Source organism: Curcuma longa, chromosome 6 (assembly GCF_044706935.1).
Source record: "Curcuma longa cultivar G26 ecotype Majalengka, Jawa Barat chromosome 6, ITB_CL_G26_1.1, whole genome shotgun sequence".
In the NCBI taxonomy this organism is placed as follows: domain Eukaryota; kingdom Viridiplantae; phylum Streptophyta; class Magnoliopsida; order Zingiberales; family Zingiberaceae; genus Curcuma; species Curcuma longa.
Window position 1 is genome coordinate 5,371,920 of NC_133866.1, and position 27,636 is coordinate 5,399,555.

Genomic DNA, 27,636 nt, shown 5'->3' on the forward strand with positions numbered 1-27,636 from the left:
ACCGGTAGTCTTTTAATATGAGTGGAGGACAAGTTTAAATATTGAAGCTCAGTTAAGCTACAAATCTCCTTGGGAAGCTCCGGTATTAAACATCCACAAAGATCCAAGTATGTTAAACGAGGCATGCTTTTGAACACACTCGGAGGAATATCCTGCAGATAACTGTTACCTCGGAGAATCAACATAGAAAGTTTTGGAAAAGTGGAAGCTCCATACTCTTGTAAAGAAGTAATCTGATTCCTCATGAATGATGCTCGCTCTGCTTCTTGCCATTCTTCTTGTCTAGGCAAATCACTCAACTCCATTCCTGCTTTTACAATCCATTTCTTTTGTTCCCCTCCAACCTAGAGACCATCAACAGTGCCATGTCTCGGATGACATCATGCATCTTTACACCTCGATCTATATAAGGAAAGTCTCTGTCATTACATTCCTCTAGCAAGGATGCGGCCACGAGAGCTTCCAAATGCGAGCATCCTTTAGCGAAAGCTTCATTGATTACATTAAATTCATGAATTATGCCGCAACCTATCCAACATGGTATCAACTCAGAAAATTTATGGATCTCATAATCTTCAGGCCACAAAGCGCAACACAAAAGACATTCTCTTATGAGTCATTCTCTAAACTGTCATAGCTCAGCTTGAAAGCTTTATACATGATGAATGAATCTTCTGAAAGATCAATGGTTGTCCACTCATGTTTATCCCTTATTTGATGGAGAGCTTCCTTCCAAGCTTCCCAAGACTTTTTCCCTGACATGGCCTTGGCGACGGTGACAAGAGCGAGCGGAAGACCTGCACATTCTTTAACAAGTTCTTCAGCAACAAACTTAATTCCAGCATCTGAGCTGAGAACATCCTTGTTGCTATTCTCCTCGAAGAGTTGCCATGCTTGATTTGGATCCAGACATTTGACTTTGATTTCTTTTTTTGCTTTCATTTGTGCACACACTGTCTCACTGCGGGTCGTGAAAACCACAACTTTGTGCATCTGTTGTTGTTGCTGCTGACCTCGCTCAGTAGTCGAGTGTGCCATCCCCAACAGTTGAAGATCCACATGTTCCCAAATGTCATCGAGAAGCAGCAAGCAGTTCCTGTTCTTCAAGTAGCTAAACAGCTTATTACCACAAGTTTGTTCATCGTCGTTCTCCTGCAGTGTCTGTAGTCCTAGACTCTTAGCAATATCCATCTGAAGCTTTTTCAATTGGCAATCTTTGGAGGCCACAACCCAAATAACACGATCAAATCTGGTATGCTTAAGAAGATAGTGTTGCTGGATGCTCTTCAAAATGGTGGTCTTACCGACACCGCCCATTCCGTAGATGCCTATGATGTTGCCTTCTCCACCACCATCGATGTAGCCCACAATGTCCTCCATATACGACTCGATCCCAACAGGCGATTGGTGTGAAATGGGAAGCATCACGGTGGGTTCCGGAGGCCCAACTGTGGCAATCGGATCCAGTGCCTCAGCTCTGCTCATCAATTCATTAGCCTCGCCGAGCTTCTTCGCCACTCTTCGGATGATGGAGCAGCAGTTTGATGACTCTTTGATAGGGACCTGATCTCCTGCTTGTTGTATTTGACTAGTACCGCCAGTTTGAGTTTGATTGAAGCAATTGCAACTGAAGCAACCTGATGATCGAAACAACAACTTTTTTTTGTTTTTCTGTCCTCTCTTATATATAGATAAAAACAGTACGTAGTAGCTCATATGCATTAAAAACACAAAGACTTGCAATTGAATTATATTGCAGTAAAAAAAAAGGCAAAAAGATATATACGACAGAATTAATACTCACTGATACTTTGGAAATCCTGCTCGACATCAGCCACTTGGCCTTCCAACGTCTCCACCTCCAGTAGCCACTGGCTCACTTGGTGGGTCGGAATTCTCCCCTCACGCTCTGCCTGCTCGATCTGGTCCTTGATGTCGTCCCTTTTGCCTCTCAAGATTGCCATTTCCTTTTTCAACTTCTCGATGCCAGATTTTGGCCTTCCCAGCCGCAGCGATGCCCACAGCCCGCTCAGGCAACTGTTGACGTCGACGTCCAGATTTAGGTTGATGCACGCCATGGACGAGGAGAAGGTAGCTAGCAACTAGAGCTTGCTTTCTTTTGCAGAGGAAGCAAGGGAAGGGAAGGGAAGGGAAGGGAAACAAAGATGAAGAAACAAGTCAAAAGAAAGGTCCTTCATTGCATCGACACTCGTGCCATGCCATGTGATTGCACCCATCTCGATATTGACCAGCTTATACAACCTTGTTTAATTAAATTTATGAAGCTCGAGCTAAATTAATTTGAGCTTTTTATCATTCAACTAATGTTATCATTCTTATGAATTTATTAAGCATTTATCTAATTCATAAAATCTATATTATTTTTTATTTTTAATGAATAATTTTAGCAAATAAATTTATAATTAAATTTTACTTAAATTAATAAGTTTCTTCATGTTAACGAACCAAATTTATTGGTGTTAAGTTTATTTATTTAATATTTTTTTTATTATTGAATGAATATAAATGAGATTTATCAGCCAAACACTAAATTTGTACATAAACATTTCATTTATGGGTGGGTAGCGAAAATGACTTCATCACATGCTTAACTCGTGCGGAGGTAGGAATCTCAATTTGGATGAGTCAGTTTAGGTTTGGATTGAATTGAAATAAAAATATTATTAAAAAATATCAATTTGAATCTGATTCGAATTTGAAATTAACCTGAACCCCTAAACATGAACCGTATCACTCGCATAATTTAAAAAATAAATATTTTTTTTTGATAATTCTTCATTTTTATCTTAGTATTTTATCAGTGTCATACTAATATTACATAATATATTTTGATTTTTAAAATAAAATTTGATTTTTAATTACTTGTAAAAAAATCTCGTAACCCTTAAATTTGAATCAATCTACATATAGTCGATCGAATCTGAAAAGTCACAATTCTAATATGATTTTTTTTTTCAAATTGGAGCTGATTGGATTGACGGATTGGATCACACCCTTATGCGGAGGGACATGACACGAACCCAATACGAGTTTAAAATAATGAATGCATGCCCAATTAATTACTTGGTGAACCAGCCAAATTAGGAATCCAAGGATGCGACCATCCTTGACCAGAACGGTGAATCTGATGCCACCTGCTATCCCAAAAGGCTCGGATCCTCGATGTCCAGCTTTGGGCCACTGTCGGAATTAGGGTTCAGGGTGAAGGGCGAGGCTTCAGTGGCAATATACGGAGAATCGATTGAGAAGGCTGAAGAGACATACAGACTTCTGTAAAAAAGTAGAATCTGCCACTCCAACGGTCTCACGACTATCTGTGAGAAGGTAAATCGAAAAGATATAGTTGACCACAACGAAGGAGGGGACATACAGACAAACTAAGAGAAGGGAGAGGATCAGAGGAAGAGATCTATAATTATCATGATTGATTTAGTCAGTCACGTGTTGACTATTTCCGCTGGTTCAATTTGATATGCAAAAGTCAATACGATCGACCCGATAGAAATCAATTGAAAAACTTCAAATGCAAAACATTTACTCTTAATTGTGCATTTTAATTTCTTAAAATTAGCTAGAGGAACGTGTCTAAGGTATCTAAGGCATTACAAAATGAGTCCATGTCTCTAGTGAAAAAAAGTCACTCCTTATATGTATATGTTCACAACATCTATGCTTGTGACATATTATAAACCAATAAAAAAAATCTTAAAACTTTCAATATGAGACTAAATTTCATTCACAATAAAATCTCCTTCTTCCTTTCCACCTCTTTTCCATTCATATTTCTAACATCTTCTTCTTTTGCTATATGTCTTTATTTCAAAAACCTTTCTCGAGTTGCCTTGAATCCCTCTTTTCCATTGCCAAACAATTCATCCTCCTTATCAAAATCTGGCTTCTCTTGTTCTCTTTTTTCCTGGCTCTTAAATCCAAGATCGATATCCTTAGTATCATAACCAGCATCTCCGAACATTACATTCATCTTCTTTTCATTCTCCTCTAGGTCAAATTCCTCCTCCAAATCATCTTGAATCCATCCAAGTCATCTCAGGTGTTGAAGCTATAGTCCTCCGTGGTGAAATCTAATCATCCCTAGAACAAAGTTTGAGATGAACCGAAAGGATTAGAAACTGACTTTTCATCTTCTTTTTATCTTCTCTCAATCAGTAATATTAACTTTACCCTATCATGTGATCGGTGCAACTGCTCCCATCATGTTGATGCTCAGCCTTTGAGTTTAATGACAACCAGTTTAACTTTCACACGATTAAGTACTCCCTTATATTCAAAAATTTTCTGCACTTCGTTTATCCAATCAACAAATTCCTCTGCTTCTAACATACAAAAAAACTTGGGTAGATCAATCAGAAAAATCGAAATCTACATCAAGCTCCTCTTGACCACGGTCGTTCTTGGAACTAAGCACAATTTTAATATGGGTTTTTGAAAATGAAACTAGAATCACGATAAAGATCTCACGATCTTTAAAATCCTGCATCGTCAAACACTGAATTAATTTTACGACTTACATCTATAAATTCTCAATCTTTACATCCTAGATGTACAATCACAGTGCATGGTTTTCTCAATCGAAACCTGTCTGTCACGACCACGATGATAAACCATTGAAGAAGATATTGAGGCTCTGATACCAATTGATATCGGACAGATTAACGATCTTCCTATGGACGATATTGAAATATTATTCATAAAAAAGTCTCTTTAATATCAATTAAATAATTATTTAAAGAGTTAAAAATCCTAAGATATAAAAGATGAAAATAATTTGAAAACAATAATAAAAATTATTCAGAGGCTCAGGAAGAATTCTTGGAGAATGAATTAATGTTGGAAAGATTTGCTTGCTTGTGTATGAAAAGATGAAAGACAACGCTCTATTGCTATACGTTGATAATGTTACGTTGGTTGATTGATCCATCGTAACCAATTCTGTTCTATGGTAACCAACTCAATTATGCCCCGGAGACATAAGGTGCCTTCTCAACATGGAAGAATTGAATCTCAACTTCAATGAATTCAACAAATTCATAGATGCATTTCCTTCAATGGAAGGTTGGTGGGTTGCTCGCTACGAACACTTTCTGAAATGAAATTGGATTGATCATCCTCAAATTTAGCGAGAAAGAATATGCTCTTGATTCTTGATGTCTCCTAAAATATTAAACTTATGTTCATTATAATTCATATAAAGGATGGGCACGAGTCTAATCTGATTTTAAAATACTGAATACATGCTCAATTAAATTAATTAGGAGTCAAAATAGACTCCGATCATATTTAGATACTTGTCGAACTGGCCAAAGAATCCAACAATCCGGTCGTCTTTCACCGGAATTATGAACGGGTTGCCTTTTGCTATCCCGAAGTTGGTCTTAAATTCGAGATGAGAGATACAAGTTTCACAGCAGTATTCAAACTGCAAGATCGATCAATATATATAGTGGTCAAGACTAATTAAGATATAAACATATATATAATCTGTAAAACTTGCAATGAAATACAATCCATGTAGCTAGAATATTGTTGGCAACTTCACGTACCGTGTTATGGCAGCTACCGCCGTCGCCGTTGTTCCGGTCGTCGACGTAGGAGACCTCCAAATTTGTCCCATCTCATAATCTTCAGGCCACAAAGGGATTCAAGTTTCCTATTTGATGAAATGCTAAAGATCCAAATTTCTTATCTGCGTGATGATTCGAGATGCCTCAGAGAGCTTGTTAGCTCTCTCGTACGCACTCGCTGCCACCAGGTGCAACTCCTTCTTGTCGATGTTCGGATCATCCTTCAGCCTTTCTAGCAGTGCTTCCAAACCTGCAAAATCTCTCCGGGCGCCCAGGAGGCTCATCATCTGGAAGTGCACCCTGTCTGAGAAAACACAACCTAGTCTTCCTTCATCTCCTGGTAGACGGCGTCAGCCAGGAGAAGGAAGGGGAAGGAAGGAGAAGGAAGGGAAAAGAAAGAGAAGAGAAGTATTTAATCTTTCCTTATTTGGGAAGAAGGGAAGGTTCATTAACGTACTATGTGGTACCTTGTTTGGGAGGAATGGAAAGGGAATGAAGATTAAATATATAAAATTATAAAAATATCCTTGTTAAAATAAATCTGTAATAATTTGAAAATAACTATTCCAAGAAATTAATTTGGGGTAGCAAATTAACACTCCCAAACAAACAGGGTTAACTTAATATTCCAAGAAATTATCTTAAATTTGGAATACCCCAAATTTGGTATAATATAATTTGAAAATAACTATTCGCTCCCAAACAAACAAGGTAACGTAATATTCCAAAAAAATGTTACGTAATATTTCCAAGAAAAATATCTTTGTTTGGGGTAACGTAATTTGTTAACGCTATTGAGTTTTATCTTCTAAAAAATTTGCGACAAAGATTTAATATTTTAATATAAGGGTAAAATTGAAATAAATGACTTTTAAATTTTTCTTCCCCTTCCTTACACTCCGATTTGGGGTGTAAGGAATTATGCCCATTTATGAGCATGCAAAGGAAAGCTTACCCTTCTCTCCCCTTCTCCTCCTTAACTCACTCCATCCCAAACAAGGGTCAAGATTCTCTTTCCCCTTCCCTACCCTTCTCTCCCTTTCCTTCACCTCCTCCCAAACAGAGCATAAGTCGAGCATGCATCGGAAAACAGAGATATATGAAATTATAAATAAAATATATATATATATGAATTTATAAATAAATTTAAATTATATTTATTAGGTATATTTAAGACAAATTAATGATAAATTTAAAATAAATTTTGAGACAGAATTTATAAATGAAATTATATATGAATTTATAAATAGATTTAAATTATATTTATTATGTAATTTGAGACAAACTAATAACGGATTTAAAATAAAATTAGAAAAGGAATATGTATTTAAAATTAATTTTATTTGATAAATTAAAAATAAATTTATAAATAATTATTAAATCTATTTTTGAAATTAGAAACAGAATATATCCGTTTCAAATTTAGACACGGGGTTTTTACTAACGAAATTTTGAGTCAAAATATTCTATCTCAAATTTATTTTAGAAACATAAAAAGAACATTCAGAGACAAAATTTTTCATCTATGAAACTTTTCTTGTAGTAAAAGGAAATGAAGAAATTAACATTGAGGTAATTAAAGCAGCTTAATTATATTTCACCTCTTTTCTTATAAACTCAATAGTAATAGTTGTTCCGTACAAATCAATATTTTAGAAATTGAACATGAATTTTAACTTAATTTTTTGGAGTAAATTGCAATTGAAAGGTCAAATCAATTTCTGGAGGTGTTTTTCCTTTTATCGGATGAAATATATTGTCGATAAAAACTAAAATTACTAGGCAAATTTTTGTAAACATATATAGGCAATAAGTTAACGAAAAGAACTTCCAATTAAATTAAACTTATCCAAACCACATAATTAACAATTTAAAGTCTATAAACATTAATATTAAATAATAAATCAAACCATGCCATTTACATGCTAGGCCATCATGCATCGTAATACTTAATATGATCAAATGGTGGATATCAAACAAAACTAAAACTATAACATTATATGAAATGAAAATGATTCATGCATGATGAAATATAGTTAAGAAGACTTTATAGATGATCAAATTTAAAACAAGATGTTTAATTAACTATCTTGCAATCATCAAGCAAATTTAAATACATATAGAAGCAACACTTCAAAGAATCCAACCATTTGAAACAGTAAATGCATTATATCCTCCTTGACTACAAGGCCCACTTCATTTCAAAAATCATCATCATGATCGCCGTGCACCAAATGCCTACAAAAATCACAAAATTTTATTAAAAGTAATAGATATTGGAGCAAATTTTAATTAAACAGTTGAGTAAGATCATATAAGATCATATAATGTTTTAATAATATTCATCTATATAGAATAATATTGACAATAAGATATATATTTTCCCTTTGCTACAACATTGGAATATTTAATCAAAGCATAAATTCAATGGAATAACCTATTATTTTTTATATTATAGATCAAGATCATGGTTACATGGGAAATAAGACGAAATTGAAAATTAATTGCTTCTCAAGAACAAAAACTTGCAGCGGTACGTAGTTTAAACTGCTATTTAATTACCAAAATACCTAAAACATGGCACTTCGTTTTTATATTTATCAAAAACATTTATTTTCTAAAACAAATTCCCTAAATTGCCCTTAAAAGATTATCAAAGGACAGGACCTTTGGCATGCATCTGAAACTATATAATGTTGCCTACTTCATAAAATATTAAACCATTTAGATATATCTAAATGTTCATTCATTTCATATATATAAGACAGAATAAAATAGAATAGATAATAAATGATTTGGTATGAAAATATATGTGTTACCTAAAATAAGGGGTGAGGGAATCCTTGATGCTCTTGTCATCCCAATCCAAGTTGTCCCACCAATCTTCATCACCGTTAATATGTTTTAATCTGCAGTTCTTCAATATTTCAACTCCAAATGATAAATTTTTGAGCTCTGGGCAACAGTTCACATAGATATATTCCAAGTAGGGAAAATGGAGCTGCCGGTTTGCAATGCGATTGAGATTCGGCATGAAGATCAAGCTCAACCTCTGGATGCTAGAGCTGGAGTTGGAGTTCTCTACATCAGTTATTAGTTCCTTCATTCTTGGACATTCGCTTATGCTTAGGATACTAAGGCATGGCAATTGTAGAACCCAAGAAACATCTTTCAACAAGGGGCAGTTAAAAATATCTAGTACACGAAGATTGTAGAGCTGAACTCTATTTAATGAAATCTCTTCCAATAGGTTTAGGGAATGAAATTGGAGCTCCTTTAAACATCTGAAATTTGATTCGCTACCAATGCTTGCAGCCAACACTAATCTGTCTAATCTGATATTCACAATGCGCAGACACTCAAGCTTGTCACCTGTCCTGCAACCCCATTGTGGAATACCCAAATCATAGTTTGGAAGTTCTGAAATCTGTCCATACAAAGTGAGTTTCCATATCGATACATTTGGTAACATATTGAGACGCTCAATGTTATCTGGTGTAGCCTTAATGCCAAGTTCCACACTTAATCGGTGGCGTCCTTTAAAACTTTTCAGCTCATCATACCACCACTTAGGTGCAGAAAAAATTTGAGTTATATCCAACCACTTGAGCATTGATAACTTGGATATCATCTCATTGGGTACAATCTCAAGACGAGTAGCCCTTAGAAGCAAATACTCTAATTTGCTCAAGCAACCAAACTCAACCGGCAGTCTTGTAATAGGATTTCCGGTCAAGTTTAAATATTGAAGCTCAATTAAGCTACCTATCTCCATGGGAAGCTCTGCTATACAACAAAAAGCGAGATCCAAGTATGTCAAATGAGGCATGCTTGTGAACAAACTTGGAGGAATTGTTTTTGTTTTCCAACCTCTGTCACCACGGAGAATCAACATAGAAAGTTTTGGAAAAGTGAAAGCTCCATAGTCTTGTAAAAAAGTAATATCATTCATCTCCCAAAATGATGCTCGCTCTACTTCTTGCCATTCTTCTTGTTTGGGCAAATCACTAAACCCAATTCCTACCTTTACAATCCATTTTCTTGTGCTCCCCTGCAACTCAGAGACCATTAATAGTGCCATGTCTCGGATGACATCATGCATCTTTACACCTCTATCCTCATAAAGTAAGTCTGTCTCAGTACATTTCTCTAGCAAGGATGCTGCTATGAGATCTTCCAAATGCGAGCATCCTTTGGCGAAAGCTTCATTGATCACATTAAAATCACGGATTATGCCGCAACCTATCCAACAAGGTATCAACTCTTTAAATTTGTCGATCTCATAATCTTCAGGCCACAAAGCGCAACACAAGAGACATTTTCTTATGGAGTCATTCTCTAAACTGTCATAGCTCAGCTTGAAGGCTTTATACATGATGAGTGAATCTTTTGGAAGACATACGCTCGTCCACTTATGTTCATCCCTTATTTGAGTGAGAGTGTCATTCCAAACTTCCCAAGACTTTTTCCCTGACATGGCCCGGGCGACGGTGACAAGAGCGAGCGGAAGACCTGCACATTCTTTAGCAAGTTCTTCAGCAACGAACTTAATTCCAGCATCTGAGCTGAGAACATCCTTGTTGCTGTTCTCCTCGAAGAGTTGCCATGCTTGAACTGGATCTAGGCATTTGACTTTGATTTCTTTTTTTGCTTTCATTTGTGCACACACTGTCTCGCTGCGGGTCGTGAAAACCACAACTTTGTACAGCTCTTGTTGTTGCTGCTGACCTCGCTCGATAGTTGAGTGTGCCATCCCCAACAGTTGAAGATCCACATGTTCCCAAATGTCATCGAGAAGCAGCAAGCAGTTCCTGTTCTTCAAATAGCTAAACAACTTATCACCACAAGTTTGTTCATCGTCGTTCTCCTGCAGTGTCTGTAGTCCTAGACTCTTAGCAATATCCATTTGGAGCCTTTTCAATTGGCAATCTTTGGAGGCCACAACCCAAATAACACGATCAAATCTGGTATGCTTAAGAAGATAGTGTTGCTGGATGCTCTTCAACACGGTGGTCTTACCGACACCGCCCATTCCGTAGATGCCTATGATGTCGCCTTTTCCACCATCGACGTAGCCCACAATGTCCTCCACATACGACTCTATCCCAATGGGCGATTGGTGTGAGATGGGAAGCATCACGGTGGGTTCCGGAGGCCCAACTGTGGCAATCGGGTCCAGTGCCTCAGCTCTGCTCATCAATTCATTAGCCTCGCTGAGCTTCTTCGCCACTCTTCGGATGATGGAGCAGCAGTTTGATGACTCTCTGATAGGGACCTGATCTCTTGCTTGTTGTATTTGACTAGTGCCGCCAGTTTGAGTTTGATTGAAGCAATTGCAACTGAAGCAACCTGACGATCGAAACAACAACAACTTTTTTTTGTTTTTCTGTCCTCTCTTATATATAGATAAAAGCAGTACGTAGTAGCTCATATGGATTAAAAACACAAAGACTTGCAATTGAATTATATTGGAGTAAAAAAAAAGGCAAAAAAAGATATATACGGCAGAATTAATACTCACTGATGCTTTGGAAATCCTGCTCGACATCAGCCACTTGGCCTTCCAACGTCTCCACCTCCAGCAGCCACTGGCTCACTTGGTGGGTCGGAATTCTCCCCTCGCGCTCTGCCTGCTCGATCTGGTCCTTGATGTCGTCCCTTTTGCCTCTCAAGATTGTCATTTCCTTTTTCAACTTCTCGATGCCAGATTTTGGCCTGCCTAGCCGCAGCGATGCCCACAGCCCACTCAGGCAACTGTTGACGTCGACGTCGAGATTTAGGTTGATGCACGCCATGGACGAGGAGAAGCTAGCTAGCAACTAGAGCTTTCTTTCTTTTGCAGAGGAAGCAAAGGAAGGAAAGGGAAGCCAAGGGAAACAAAGATGAAGAAAGTCAAAAGATTGGTTCTTCACTGCATCGACACTCGTGCCACTACGCCATGTGATTGCACCATGTTTACAGCTTGCAAAAGGACAGCACAAGACTGCCACTTCACTTAATTAATGGATAAAAGTCAAATATCATCCAGTGCCACTGGATGATTGATCAGCTAATACAATAACTACTTTTGACCAGGCTGAAAGAAAGAGAGACATCTCTTTTATATACTCAAGAGATAGACAAATTAAGAGAGGTCTTTCATTTCCATGATTGGTTTAATCACAAATAAGAGTTTCTATATCAAACAACATTATATATCACCATTTATTCCTTCTCTTTAATTTCTATATCTTTTATTCTTTTCTTTTTTTTTATTTCTCCCACGACCGAAAGAATCATTTATTTTAATCCAATTATTATTATTTTTCTTAAGATGTAGAAATTAAAGAAACTTAGATAAAATTTTTGAATATTTTTTTAAAATTGAACGTGATTTTGCAAATTGACTTTTTCTTTTCTTTTTTTTTTAAAAATACTGTTTTGAACATACATTTTAGATCTGAAGGTAACAATGAAATTGCCGACACCTTACCAGGAGGTGATCGAGTAATCTTAGTGCATAGAGAGGGAAGGAAATTAAATAGATTTTCGTCCAAATTTTGATGGATATATAAAAATTGAAGAACAACATTAAGTCAATACTAATTGAAAAACAAAATTATGACTTGTGATTGCACAAGTTTACAGCTTGCAAACGGACAAGACAATTATTATAGTGCATGTGCAGTGATAAGTACAGCATATATTATTGCACGTCTTAATTTAATATTACCAAACATTATTATTTTTCCTATTTAATAGGACTATAATATTATCTTTTATTATTCTTGTTTCTTGTCGATCTTGTTCTTGCCTCTCAATCTTGCCATTTCCTTTCAAATTTCTGGATGCCAGATTTTGGCCTGCCCCAACAGTCCACTGTGGCAACTGTTGATCGATGTCAACATTGAGATTTAGTTTGATGCACTCCATAGACGAGGAGAAACTAGCAACAAAAGATTTGCTTCTTTTTCAGAGTAAGGGAAAGGAAGCAAAACAAAAATGAAGTAATTAACAGTCAACAATAATGAGAATTAATTAATATAATAGGAGATCATTAGTGGTCGTTGTTTTAAGCTCTATTTTGCCTTTCTTTCAACGATGTGCATGCATGCATCACTTTTGATTGGCAATTACCTTTGCTTTGTATTATTAATTGCTTTATGGCAACCACTTCTGACCTAATTTTATTAATTAATCGGTTAAATAATTAAAATTATAAAAGTTGATGAACATGAGTTGGTTGCACAATAATTAAAAAAGTTTGATTCTTCCCATCCCTCCAATAACTGAGGCTAAGGGATAATATAAAATAATTTTTTAAAAAAATAATAAAATTGTTCATCCACATCCATATAAAGAATAAAAAGATACTCTTAAAGCTTATTGTATTTCAGAAATGCTCCCCAAGATATCAAAATCTTGTAGTAAAGGTGGGCACTAGACTTGGTGAATGTATTTGATTCTATTTCATTTCGATAGACAAAAATCTTCAAGAAAATTTATTAAAAAAAATTCTTTAGCCTAAAATTTTTGAGTTAATTAGATTGGTTGAGTTTTTAGTTTTTAGGGTAATTTAGTTAATTAGTCTCCTAGGAGAGAGATATAGGACATGTATTCCTATTTAGTATTTATAATTTCCTTGTTTGTTTTGACACTTTTGGGATTGTGTTTGGGACGCTTTTGATAGTTCAACCGAGGATCAGAGAGCAATTCTCAAGAATCAATGGATTTGCACCAACAAAGACAGGTTTTGTCAGAAGAAAAAAATTTTTTTCTGTGATTAGGAAGGATTTAGACACTAAAAAACTCTTCAGTAAACTAGTTAGTTTCAAAGAAGTTTGGTACCTAAAGAGAAATATATACCGTCGAAAAGATCATGTCTTTTCAGATTCGAGTGGAAGAGATGACTTCAGTGGAAGCAACAAATTCAAATGATGATGGTTCAGTGTTGTGCATCAGACATGTTCTAAGAACCAATGCCTCCGAGAAGAACACAACCGATCATATATAAGAACATGGTTTTGGAGCTCAACCAAGGAATTCACAGCAATCAGTTTGCTTTGCAGTTCTTCTCTCTTGTTCTATGATCTGTCTCATGGTTTCCACTTCAGAAATCAGTTTGAACACTTTTGGAACAAAAGAAAGGCACTTGTTTGCTTGATTCTTCACCCTTTACCCACAATTTTTTGGTCCCTCAGCTCAGATGATGAGGATGAAGCTAGCTTACTGTGTGTGACATTACTAACTAAAGAAATGGAGGCTTAGCTCAATGCCAATGATTGAGCTCAAGGAAGATTATGCTGTGCGCATACAGATTATTGTCACTACCTCTTTAATTACCTGTAATTTAACATGTTTAATTTCAGTATCCTTTTTGCCATTGTGTAAGCATGGAACACTTTGAAATTTGATCATCATCAATATTTATTGGTGCAGATTCAGAAATTTTCTGTGGAAATGCATTATGTGCATCAATTGCTACCCTGTTAGAAATTAAATGCAGTGTCTACTTCCCAAGTCTTGCTGCACCTGAATTTAGGATGAAGCTTGCTTGACAACATAATTATTAATGTATAAGCAAATCATCATTTAAGTGAAATTAATTTGTCTAGCTAGCTATATGACAACTATTGAAGCCTAGATTTTTAGTTGTTTGAGAGCTAGCAAATGAAAAGACAATTTATTAGAGCAAATGATATATATACTAGTTCATAATTAAGTAAAGCGAAGAGGATAGAATTGACGACAAGATTTTAAAAATATCGAAGAGGTGTCGTCGTAATATCGCTTTAGATACATGTCGAAATAGCCAAAGAATCCAACAATTTGACTTTCGGAACAATTGCAACCTTCTTGCCCAAGATAGTGGTAGAAGTAAATTAACTAGCAAATATGGAAGGAGGCTAGTTATGATAAAGCGATAGAAGGTAAGATCATTTGTGGTATAATTCTTAGATTACAAAGTAGTGGCGAATATTATCACAATTCACAAATAAAGAGATTATCCATCATATATATAGGGATGAACTATCATATACTCATGTGATTTTAATCTAAATGTTTATTTAACTATCAAAATTCATGACCAATCTCAATCCTATCGTTAAAGACATATATAACTGCATTTAATTTGATAGTGTTTTATATAAATCATTGTGTTTCTACTTTAATGGCTTCATTTCAAAGGAAATGAAGAAATTAACATTGAGGTAATTAAAGCAGCTTAATTATATGAAGAAACCATATAATTAATAAAGTCTATAAACATTAATTAAATTAAATCATAAATCAAACCATGTCATTTACATGCTAGGCCATCATGCATCGTAATTACTACAATCTTTTTTGTAGTAATTAATATGATCAAATAGTGATATCAAACAAAACTAAAACTATAACATTATATGAAATGAAAATTCATGCATGATGAAATATAGTTAAGAAGACTTTATCGATGATCAAATTTAAAACAAGATGTTCAATTAACTATCTTGGAATCATCAAGCAAATTTAGATACATATCGAAGCAAACAAAGAATGCAACAATTTGAAACATAAATCAATTATATATCCTCCTTTGATTAAAAGGCCGACACTTCATTTCCAATCATCATCATCGCCGCCCGGAGGCCTACAAAGATCACAAAATTTTATTAAAAGTAATAGATATTGGAGCAAATTTTAATTAAACAGTTAGAGTAAGATCATATAATATTTTAATAATATTCATCTATATAGAATAATATTGACAATAAGATATATATTTTCCCTTTGCTACTACATTGGAATATTTAATCAAAGCATAAACTCAATGGAATAACCTATTATTTTTTTATATTATAGATCAAGATCATGGTTACATGGGAAATAAGACGAAATTGAAAATTAATTGCTTCTCAAGAACAAAAACTTCTTAAGCGGCACGTAGTTTAAACTGCTATTTACCAAAATACCCAACATGGCACTTCGTTTTTATATTTATCAAAAACATTTATTTTCTAAAACAAATTCCCTAAATTGCCCTTAAAAGATTATCAAAGGACAGGACCTTTGGCATGCATCTGAAACTATATAATGTTGCCTACTTCATAAAATATTAAACCATTTAGATCTAAATGTTCATTCATTTCATATATATAAGACAGAATAAAATAGAATAGATAATAAATGATTTGGTATGAAAATATATGTGTTACCTAAAATAAGGGGTGAGGGAATCCTTGATGCTCTTGTCATCCCAATCCAAGTTGTCCCACCAATCTTCATCACCGTTAATATGTTTTAATCTGCAGTTCTTCAATATTTCAACTCCAAATGATAAATTTTTGAGCTCTGGGCACCAGTTCACATAGATATATTCCAAGTAGGGAAAATGGAGCTGCCGGTTTGCAATGCGATTGAGGTTCGGCATGAGGTCCAAGCTCAACCTCTGGATGCTAGAGCTGGAGTTGGAGTTCTCTACGTCAGTTATTAGTTCCTTCATTCTTTGACATTCGCTTATGCTTAGGATACTAAGGCATGGCAATTGTAGAACCCAAGAAACATCTTTCAACAAGGGGCATCCAAAAATATCTAGTACACGAAGATTGTAGAGTTGAACTCTATTTAATGAAATCTCTTCCAATAGGTTTAGGGAATGAAATTGGAGCTCCTTTAAACATCTGAAATTTGATTCGCTACCAATGCTTGCAGCCAACACTAATCTGTCTAATCTGATATTCAGAATGCGCAGACACTCAAGCTTGTCACCTGTCCTGCAACCCCATTGTGGAATACCCAAATCATAGTTTGGAAGTTCTGAAATCATTGTCATCCATACAAAGTGAGTTTCCATATCGATACATTTGGTAACATATTGAGACGCTCAATGTTATCTGTTGTAGCATTAATGTCAATTTCCACACTTAATCGGTGGCGTCCTTTAAAATTTTTCAGCTCATCATACCACCACTCAAGGTGCAGAATAAATTTCAGCTATATCCAACCACTTGAGCATTGATAACTTGGATATCATCCCATTGGGTACAATCTTAAGATCAGTACCCCTTAGAAGCAAATACTCTAATTTGCTCAGGCAACCAAACTCAACTGGCAGTCTTGTAATAGGATTTCCGGTCAAGTTTAAATATTGAAGCTCAGTTAAGCTACCTATCTCCATGGGAAGCTCTGTTATACGACAAAAAGCGAGATCCAAGTATGTCAAATGAGGCATGCTTGCGAACAAACTTGGAGGAATTATTTTTGTTTTCCAACCTCTGTCACCACGGAGAATCAACATAGAAAGTTTTGGAAAAGTGAAAGCTCCATAGTCTTGTAAAAAAGTAATATCATTCATCTCCCAAAATGATGCTCGCTCTACTTCTTGCCATTCTTCTTGTTTGGGCAAATCACTAAACCCGATTCCTACCTTTACAATCCATTTTCTTGTGCTCCCCTGCAACCCAGAGACCATTAATAGTGCCATGTCTCGGATGACATCATGCATCTTTACACCTCTATCCTCATAATGTAAGTCCATCTCAGTACATGTCTCTAGCAAGGATGCTGCTATGAGATCTTCCAAATGCGAGCATCCTTTGGCGAAAGCTTCATTGATCACATTAAAATCATGGATTATGCCGCAACCTATCCAACAAGGTATCAACTCTTTAAATTTGTCGATCTCATAATCTTCAGGCCACAAAGCGCAACACAAGAGACATTTTCTTATGGAGTCATTCTCTAAACTGTCATAGCTCAGCTTGAAGGCTTTATACATGATGAGTGAATCTTTTGGAAGACATATGCTTGTCCACTTATGTTCATCCCTTATTTGAGTGAGAGTGTCATTCCAAACTTCCCAAGACTTTTTCCCTGACATGGCCCGGGCGACAGTGACAAGAGCGAGCGGAAGACCTGCACATTCTTTAGTAAGTTCTTCAGCAACGAACTTAATTCCAGCATCTGAGCTGAGAACATCCTTGTTGCTGTTCTCCTCGAAGAGTTGCCATGCTTGAACTGGATCTAGGCATTTGACTTTGATTTCTTTTTTTGCTTTCATTTGTGCACACACTGTCTCGCTGCGGGTCGTGAACACCACAACTTTCTGTGACTGCTGTTGCTGACTTCGCTCAGTAGTCGAGTGTGCCATCCCCAACAATTGAAGATCTACATGTTCCCAGATGTCATCGAGAAGCAGCAAGCAGTTCCTGTTCTTCAAATAGCTAAACAACTTATCACCACAAGTTTGTTCATCGTCGTTCTCCTGCAGTGTCTGTAGTCCTAGACTCTTAGCAATATCCATTTGGAGCCTTTTCAATTGGCAATCTTTGGAGGCCACAACCCAAATAACATGATCAAATCTGGTATGCTTAAGAAGATAGTGTTGCTGGATGCTCTTCAACACGGTGGTCTTACCGACACCGCCCATTCCGTAGATGCCTATGATGTCGCCTTTTCCACCATCGACGTAGCCCACAATGTCCTCCACATACGACTCTATCCCAACGGGCGATTGGTGTGAGATGGGAAGCATCACGGTGGGTTCCGGAGGCCCAACTGTGGCAATCGGGTCCAGTGCCTCAGCTCTGCTCATCAATTCATTAGCCTCGCTGAGCTTCTTCACCGCTCTTCGGATGATGGAGCAGCAGTTTGATGACTCTCTGATAGGGATCTGATCTCTTGCTTGTTGTATTTGACTAGTGCCGCCAGTTTGAGTTTGATTGAAGCAATTACAACTGAAGCAACCTGACGATCGAAACAACAACTTTTTTTTGTTTTTCTGTCCTCTCTTATATATAGATAAAAACAGTACGTAGTAGCTCATATGGATTAAAAACACAAAGACTTGCAATTGAATTATATTGGAGTAAAAAAAAAAGGCAAAAAGATATATACGGCAGAATTAATACTCACTGATGCTTTGGAAATCCTGCTCGACATCAGCCACTTGGCCTTCCAACGTCTCCACCTCCAGCAGCCACTGGCTCACTTGGTGGGTCGGAATTCTCCCCTCACGCTCTGCCTGCTCGATCTGGTCCTTGATGTCGTCCCTTTTGCCTCTCAAGATTGCCATTTCCTTTTTCAACTTCTCGATGCCAGATTTTGGCCTTCCCAGCCGCAGCGATGCCCACAGCCCGCTCAGGCAACTGTTGACGTCGACGTTGAGATTTAGGTTGATGCACGCCATGGACGAGGAGAAAGGTAGCTAGCAACTAGAGCTTTGTTTCTTTTGCAGAGCAAGTAAGGGAAGGGAAGGAAAGCGAAGGGAAACAAAGATGAAGAAAGTCAAAAGATTGTATTGGTTCTTATTGCAACGACACTCGTGCCACTATGCCATGTGATTGCACCATACATGTTTACAGCTTGCAAAAGGACAGCACAAACTGCCACTTCACTTAATTAATGGATAAAAATCAAATATCATCCAGTGCCACTGGATGATCAGCTAATACAATAACTATTTTTGACCAGGCTGAAAGAAAGAGAGACAAATTAAGAGAATTTCATCTCCATGATTAATTGATTTATATACATAAAAGCATAAAAGTTGATTGGTTAAGTAATTAAAAGCATAAAAGTTGATGAACATGGGTGGACTAAGCACTCAATAAGAGTCACATGATCAAAAGCACAATCAAAAAAAAAATTCCCCTAAAAAAACAGTTGGTGATTCATCCCATCTCTCCAATAATTGAGGCTAAGGGATAATTTAATATAAAATTAAAGATGCTCTTGAAATCTTATTTGTTGTATTTCAAAAAAAAATAGCAAATAGCAAAAGGGATAGACCCACTTTAAGTTAATTTTATGCCTTGACATGATGTGAATGCACCACTTTAGCTTTTTAATTTGCTATTATTGCATTATATGTGCCAACCACTTCCATTATGTGACCTTATAATTTAATTAATTAATTAAAGACATAAAGCTATGAGAGTGGACAAGCATGCATTTGGTGAACATGAGTGACTACACACTCAATTGAGACTCACTTGATCAAAACTACAACTAAACAAGTTACTCTTTAACATAGATATAGGTTAGCAAAAAGAATATTTGAGTGAACTTGTCTAAACAATAAGCATTAATGCTAAATACAAATATAAATATAACTTAATTAATTGACTCAAAAAATATTCTTGGCATGGTCCAAATAAGTCTCAAGTGCTTAATGATTCAACTCTTGTGTAATTACTCTTGTAGTATTATACACACTTTATAACTAGCAAAAGGAACAGCAATAAGAGAATATTTGTTTCTTTTAAGAGAATTCAAAGTCCATTTATGTTTATGTTTATTGCTTTTGTGCGCAAAGATGAAAGAGCCCTCTCAACTGCTACTTTGACAATGTTACGTTTGGTTGACTTAAATAATATATAAGATGTTTGTGGAAATAATAAGATGGTTATATTTATATATATATTTATGCAAGGGTTTGTTTGTTTGTCTGTCTGTAAAAAAATTTAAAAATAATGTACATCAATTTTTTTTTTTTTTGCAAAGAAAAGTAGTTTTATGAGAGGGCTTGTGGATTATGGGAGAAGAAGATTCATTTTATATCACTTATATTAATCATCAATCAGTTTAAGTTTAGGTGGCTCCATGTTGTATAGTTCGATGGATGAAATAAGTGTTTGTTATTAGACCTCAATCGACTATTCTTGCTTAATTGAATTGTGCTAGCTAGTTCAACCAACAGACATGTTAGTTTAATGGTCATATTACAATAAAATTAAAACTCTGTACGTTCATTGATGAAAAATATATATGAACAGCAGCATCATTAATATATATAAAGTCATTTTAATTTGATTTTCTGAACATTAAATCAATACTAATTTTAAAACAATATTATGCATGCCATGTGATCGCACAAGTTTACAGCTAGCAAAGGGATAATAGATAGGACAATTAGCATAATTGCACGTCTTAGTTTAATATTACCAAATTAAAAATTATTATTTTTCCTATTTAATATATAGGACTATATTAATATTATCTTTTATTTTTCTTGTTTCTCGTCGATCTTGTTCTTGATGTCACCTCTTTTAATTACCTCTCAATCTTGCCATTTCCTTTTCAAATTTTTTGATGTCTTTTGCCTAGAAACTAGCAACAAAAGATTTGCTTCTTAATTTTTCAGAGCAAGTAAAGGAAAGGAAGCAAAACAAAGATACGATGAAGTGATTAACAGTAGTCAACAATAATGAGAATTAATAGTGCATGTCATTATCATCAACAAGAGAAAAAAAGGAGACCATTATATTAGTTTAATTAATTTTTCTGATTAAATTTAGAAGCAATATTCTCAAGTGTCTAATAGATATATCAACACTTTTGATTGGCAATTACCTTTGCTTTGTATTATTAATTGCTTTATATATATGACAACCACTTCTGACCTAATTTTATTAATTAATCGGTTAAGTAATTAAAAGCATAAAAGTTGATGAACTACGCACATTCAATGAGACATGATCAAAAGCACAATAATAAAAAGTTTGATTCTTCCCGTCCCTTCAATAATTGAGGCTAAGGGATAATATAAAATAATTCTTTAAAAAATAATAAAATTATTCATATTCCACATCCATATAAAGAATAAAAAGATGCTCTTGAAACTTATTGTATTTAAAAAATGTCTCCCAAGATATCAAAATCTTGTTCATTAATTATATATATCTCATAGTAAAGGTGGACTTAGACTTGGTCGAATGTATTTGATTCTATTTCATTTTGATAGACAAAAATCTTCAAGAAAATTTATTTAAAAAATTCTTTAGCCTAAAACTTTTGACTTAGATTGGTTGAGTTTTTAGTTTGTAAGGGTAATTTAGTTTCCTATTAACTTACTGTTTACAATTTCGTTATTTGTTTTGACACTTTTGATAGTTCAATCGAGGATCAGAGAGCAATTCTCTAGAATCAATGGATTTGCACCAACAAAGACAGATTTTGTCAGAAGAAAAAAATGATTTTTCTGTGATTAGGAAGGATTTATTAATACTAAAAAGCTCTTCAATAAATTAGTTAGTTTCAAAGAAGTTTGGTGCCTAAAGAGAAATATATACCATCGAAAAGATCATGTCTTTTCAGATTCGAGTGGAAGAGATGACTTCAGTGGAAGCATTCAGTATATATATTAATTCCTTCGCATCTGTTTATCCCTTTTAGTTCAAAATATAATTACTACAACGTGTAAATTATTTAAAATTGGGGGATTTTTTTTTAAAAAATGTGGGACTTGTGTCTTCCTCCGTTTTAGTATTATTATAAGATATATAGACATAATATTTTGAGGAAAGCCAAATATATTGAAGCCAAGATTTTTAGTTGTTTCAGAGCAAATGAAAAGGCAATTTCTTAGAGCAAATTATGATATGATATACTAGCTTGTTCATAATTAAGTAAAGTGAAGAGGACAGAAAGAATTGACGATAAGATTTTAAAATTACTGAAGAGGTGTCGTCGTCGATAAATATATCATATATATACTCATGTGATTTTAATCTAATTAAATGTTTATTTAAATATCAAAATTCATGACATGACCAATCTCAATTTAAATATCATTCATCGTTAAAGACATATATAACTGCATTTAATTTGATAGTGTTTTATATAAATCATTGTGTTTCTACTTTAATGGCTTCATTTCAAAGGAAATGAAGAAATTAACATTGAGGTAATTAAAGCGGCTTAATTATATTTCACCTCTTTAATTTCTTATAAACTCAATACTAATTGTTGTTCCGACGTACAAATCAAATTTTTGTAAACATATATAGGCAATAAGTTAACGAAAAGAACTTCCAATTAAATTAAACTTATCCAAACCACATAATTAACAAAGTCTATAAACATTAATATTAAATAATAAATCAAACCATGTCATTTACATGCTAGGCCATCATGCATCATAGTAATAATTAATATGATCAAATGGTGGATATCAAACAAAACTAAAACTATAACATTATATGAAATGAAAATGATTCATGCATGATGAAATATAGTTAAGAAGACTTTATCGATGATCAAATTTAAAACAAGATGTTTAATTAACTATCTTAGAATCATCAATCAAATTTAGATACATATAGAAGCAACACTTCAAAGAATCCAACCATTTGAAACAGTAAATGCATTATATCCTCCTTGACTACAAGGCCCTTCATTTCAAAAATCATCATCATCATCATCATTATCATCATTATCACCACCACGGCAAACGCCTACAAAAATCACAAAATTTTATTAAAAGTAATAGATATTGGAGCAAATTTTAATTAAACAGTTGAGAGTAAGATCATATAATGTTTTAATAATATTCATCTATATAGAATAATATTGACAATAAGATATATATTTTCCCTTTGCTACAACATTGGAATATTTAATCAAAGCATAAATTCAATGGAATAACCTATTATTTTTTATATTATAGATCAAGATCATGGTTACATGGGAAATAAGACGAAATTGAAAATTAATTGCTTCTCAAGAACAAAAACTTGCAGCGGTACGTAGTTTAAACTGCTATTTACCAAAATACCTAAAACATGGCACTTCGTTTTTATATTTATCAAAAACATTTATTTTCTAAAACAAATTCCCTAAATTGCCCTTAAAAGATTATCAAAGGACAGGACCTTTGGCATGCATCTGAAACTATATAATGTTGCCTACTTCATAAAATATTAAACCATTTAGATCTAAATGTTCATTCATTTCATATATATAAGACAGAATAAAATAGAATAGATAATAAATGATTTGGTATGAAAATATATGTGTTACCTTAAATAAGGGGTGAGGGAATCCTTGATGCTCTTGTCATCCCAATCCAAGTTGTCCCACCAATCTTCATCACCGTTAATATGTTTTAATCTGCAGTTCTTCAATATTTCAACTCCAAATGATAAATTTTTGAGCTCTGGGCAACAGTTCACATAGATATATTCCAAGTAGGGAAAATGGAGCTGCCGGTTTGCAATGCGATTGAGATTCGGCATGTGTCTCAAGATCAACCTCTGGATGCTAGAGCTGGAGTTGGAGTTCTCTACGTCAGTTATTAGTTCCTTCATTCTTGGACATTCGCTTATGCTTAGGATACTAAGGCATGGCAATTGTAGAACCCAAGAAACATCTTTCAACAAGGGGCATCCAGAAATATCTAGTACACGAAGATTGTAGAGCTGAACTCTATTTAATGAAATCTCTTCCAATAGGTTTAGGGAATGAAATTGGAGCTCCTTTAAACATCTGAAATTTGATTCGCTACCAATGCTTGCAGCCAACACTAATCTGTCTAATCCGATATTCAGAATGTGCAGACACTCAAGCTTGTCACCTGTCCTGCAACCCCATTGTGGAATACCCAAATCATAGTTTGGAAGTTCTGAAATCTCGTCATCCATACAAAGTGAGTTTCCATATCGATACATTTGGTAACATATTGAGACGCTCAATGTTATCTGCTGTAGCATTAATGTCAATTTCCACACTTAATCGGTGGCGTCCTTTAAAACTTTTCAGCTCATCATACCACCACTCAGGTGCATGATAAATGTGAGTTATATCCAACCACTTGAGCATTGATAACTTGGATATCATCCCATTGGGTACAATCTCAAGAAGAGTAGCCCTTAGAAGCAAATACTCTAATTTGCTCAGGTAACCAAACTCAACCGGCAGTCTTGTAATAGGATTTCCGGTCAAGTTTAAATATTGAAGCTCAGTTAAGCTACCTATCTCCATGGGAAGCTCTGTTATACTACAAAAAGCGAGATCCAAGTATGTCAAATGAGGCATGCTTGAGAACAAACTTGGAGGAATTGTTTTTGTCTTCCAATCTCTGTCGCCACAAAGAATCAACATAGAAAGTTTTGGAAAAGTGAAAGCTCCATAGTCTTGTAAAAGTAAATATCATTCATCTCCCAAAATGATGCTCGCTCTACTTCTTGCCATTCTTCTTGTTTGGGCAAATCACTAAACCTAATTCCTACCTTTACAATCCATTTTCTTGTGCTCCCCTGCAACCCAGAGACCATTAATAGTGCCATGTCTCGGATGACATCATGCATCTTTACAGCTCTATCCTCATAAGGTAAGTCTGTCTCAGTACATGTCTCTAGCAAGGATGCTGCTATGAGATCTTCCAAATGCGAGCATCCTTTGGCGAAAGCTTCATTGATCACATTAAAATCACGAATTATGCCACAACCTATCCAACAAGGTATCAACTCTTTAAATTTGTCGATCTCATAATCTTCAGGCCACAAAGCGCAACACAAGAGACATTTTCTTATGGAGTCATTCTCTAAACTGTCATAGCTCAGCTTGAAGGCTTTATACATGATGAGTGAATCTTTTGGAAGACATATGCTTTTCCACTTATGTTCATCCCTTATTTGAGTGAGAGTGTCATTCCAAACTTCCCAAGACTTTTTCCCTGACATGGCCCGGGCGACGGTGACAAGAGCAAGCGGAAGACCTGCACATTCTTTAGTAAGTTCTTCAGCAATGAACTTAATTCCAGCATCTGAGCTGAGAACATCCTTGTTGCTGTTCTCCTCGAAGAGTTGCCATGCTTGAACTGGATCTAGGCATTTGACTTTGATTTCTTTTTTTGCTTTCATTTGTGCACACACTGTCTTGCTGCGGGTCGTGAACACCACAACTTTGTGCGACTGCTGATGTTGCTGACCTCGCTCAGTAGTGGAGTGTGTCATCCCCAATAGTTGAAGATCTACACATTCCCAAATGTCATCAAGAAACAGCAAGCAGTTCCTGTTCTTCAAATAGCTAAACAGCTTATCACCACAAGTTTGTTCATCGTCATTCTCCTGCAGTGTCTGTAGTCCTAGACTCTTAGCAATATCCATTTGTAGCTTTTTCAATTGGCAATCTTTGGAGGCCACAACCCAAATAACATGATCAAATCTGGTATGCTTATGAAGATAGTGTTGTTGGATGCTCTTCAACACGGTGGTCTTACCGACACCACTCATTCCGTAGATGCCTATGATATCGCCTTTTCCACCATCGACGTAGCCCACAATGTCCTTCACATACGACTCTATCCCAACAGGTGATTGGTGTGAGATGGGAAGCATCACGGTGGGTTCCGGAGGCCCAACTGTGGCAATCAGATCCAGTGTCTCAGCTCTGCTCATCAATTCATTAGCCTCGCCGAGCTTCTTCGCCGCTCTTCGGACGATGGAGCAGCAGCTTGATGACTCTCTGATAGGAACCTGATCTCCTGCTTGTTGTATTTGACCAGTGCCGCCAGTTTGAGTTTGATTGAAGCAATTACAACTGAAGCAACCTGATGATCGAAACAACAACTTTTTTTTGTTTTTCTGTTCTCTCTTGTACATAGATAAAAAAACAGTACGTAGTAGCTCATATGGATTAAAAACACAAAGACTTGCAATTGAATTATATTGGAGTAAAAAAAAAAGCAAAAAGATATATACAGCAGAATTAATACTCACTGATGTTTTGGAAATCCTTGTCGATATCAGCCACTTTGCCTTCCAATATCTCCACGTCCTGCAGCCACTTGCTCACTTCATTGGTTGGAATTTTCCCTTCACGCTCCGCCTCCTTGATATTGTTCTTGATGTCGTCTCTTTTGGCTATCAAGTTTGCCATTTCCTTTTTCAATTTCTTGATGGCAGATTTTGGCCTTCCCAGCCGCCGCGATGCCCACAGCCCGCTCAGGCACTCGTTGACGTCGAGATTTAGGTTGATGCACGCCATGGACGAGGAGAAGGTAGCTAGCAACTAGAGCTTTCTTTCTTTTGCAGAGGAAGCAAGGGAAGGGAAGGGAAGCGAAGGGAAGGGAAGATGAAGAAACAAGTCGAAAGAAAGGTCCTTCATTGCATCAACACTCGTGCCATGCCATGTGATTGCACCCATCTCGATATTGACCAGCTTGTACAAACTTGTTTAATTAAATTTATGAAGCTCGAGCTAAATTTATTTGAGAAAGGTCCTTCATTGCATCGACACTCGTGCCATGCCATGTGATTGCACCCATCTCGATATTGACCAGCTCGTACAACCTTGTTTAATTCTTTTTATAGACTCAAGAGAGCTAAATTAAGACGAAACCAAAAGAAGAAGAGGTCTTTCATTGTCATGCTTGGTTTAATTTGTTGTAAGAGTTTTAAAAATCTCATAGTAGTGTTTTATTCAATTAGATAAGCAAAGCCAATACAATTCCCACTTGTGCTATTTTTTTCTATCTTCTCTTTTTATTATTATTTCCTTCTCTTTAATTTCTATTTCTTTTATTTTTTTCTTTTTTATTTCTCCCACAACCGAAATAATTATTTAGTTTAGATCCAATTGATATTATTTTTTCTTTTCATAATATTATCTTTTTATTTTGCTCGTCAACTGTCTCTCTATATTTTATTTTCGAAATAAACAATTAAATATTAATGAGAAGAAACTAAAAAGATACCAAATTGAGTATTAAGAAAATGATAACAGAGGATTCGACGTTAAGAGAGAAAAGTTTTTTTCCTAATAAATGTCCTAGTGAAACATACATTAGCAATAAAAAAATCTAATAATTTATTTTTCATTAAAACTTTCTTCGTGAAATTCGCCGACTGCTTATATTTAATATTGTCCTTTGTTTTTCTCAACAACTCTCTAATACCAAGTCAAGCAAGGTGGAGCCACCCTTGAGCTAGGGTGGGCTCCAACCTCACTTTTTTTTATAAAAAATTAATGATTTTTAATTTTATTTTATTTTTAAATTCTATCACAAATCTCATTGGTTATCCTAAGTAGTCAGGCCTAGATAATTTTGAATCCGGACTACACACCTAACCTAAATAGTTGAAGATTCGATGTTGAAAAAAGAAAAAATGCCTTCAGAAAAGTTTTTTTTCTAATAAATGCCCGAGTGAGACATCCATTAGCTAAAAAAAATCTAATAACTTGTTGTTTATTGAAATTCTTATTTACTTTAGATCCAATTGCTATAATTTTTTTCTTGTTATGATCTGTTCCTATTTAATACTATCATAACATTATCTTGTTATTTTTC

The 27,636-nt window shown here is 35.3% G+C and overlaps 2 protein-coding genes and 2 pseudogenes across 2 annotated transcripts; all 4 read right to left on the reverse strand.

Moving 5' to 3' along the window:
- Positions 1–609: 609 nt before the first annotated feature.
- LOC141831049 (putative disease resistance protein At5g43740) lies at positions 610–2,134 on the reverse strand. The gene is made up of 2 exons (XM_074718491.1): positions 1,805–2,134; positions 610–1,637 (listed from the first exon to the last, which is right to left on the reverse strand). The coding sequence occupies exons 1-2, from the start codon at positions 2,076–2,078 to the stop codon at positions 610–612; spliced, it is 1,302 nt and encodes a 433-aa protein (XP_074574592.1). The 5' UTR covers positions 2,079–2,134.
- Positions 2,135–8,418: 6,284 nt separating this feature from the next.
- LOC141830686 (disease resistance protein RPS2-like) lies at positions 8,419–11,464 on the reverse strand. The gene is made up of 2 exons (XM_074718105.1): positions 11,125–11,464; positions 8,419–10,952 (listed from the first exon to the last, which is right to left on the reverse strand). The coding sequence occupies exons 1-2, from the start codon at positions 11,396–11,398 to the stop codon at positions 8,419–8,421; spliced, it is 2,808 nt and encodes a 935-aa protein (XP_074574206.1). The 5' UTR covers positions 11,399–11,464.
- A 4,087-nt stretch (positions 11,465–15,551) lies between these two features.
- Positions 15,552–18,755, reverse strand: LOC141830685 (disease resistance protein RPS2-like; annotated as a pseudogene).
- A 4,561-nt stretch (positions 18,756–23,316) lies between these two features.
- LOC141830897 (disease resistance protein RPS2-like) lies at positions 23,317–26,333 on the reverse strand (annotated as a pseudogene).
- Positions 26,334–27,636: the final 1,303 nt, after the last annotated feature.

Coding starts and splice junctions, on each gene's coding strand:
- LOC141831049 (XM_074718491.1), bottom strand. CDS start 2,078: ATGGCGTGCATCAACCTAAATCTGGACGTCGACGTCAACAGTTGCCTG. Junction 1,638..1,804: donor GCAGGATTTCCAAAGTATCA/GTGAGTATTAAT, acceptor TTCGATCATCAG/GTTGCTTCAGTTGCAATTGC.
- LOC141830686 (XM_074718105.1), bottom strand. CDS start 11,398: ATGGCGTGCATCAACCTAAATCTCGACGTCGACGTCAACAGTTGCCTG. Junction 10,953..11,124: donor GCAGGATTTCCAAAGCATCA/GTGAGTATTAAT, acceptor TTCGATCGTCAG/GTTGCTTCAGTTGCAATTGC.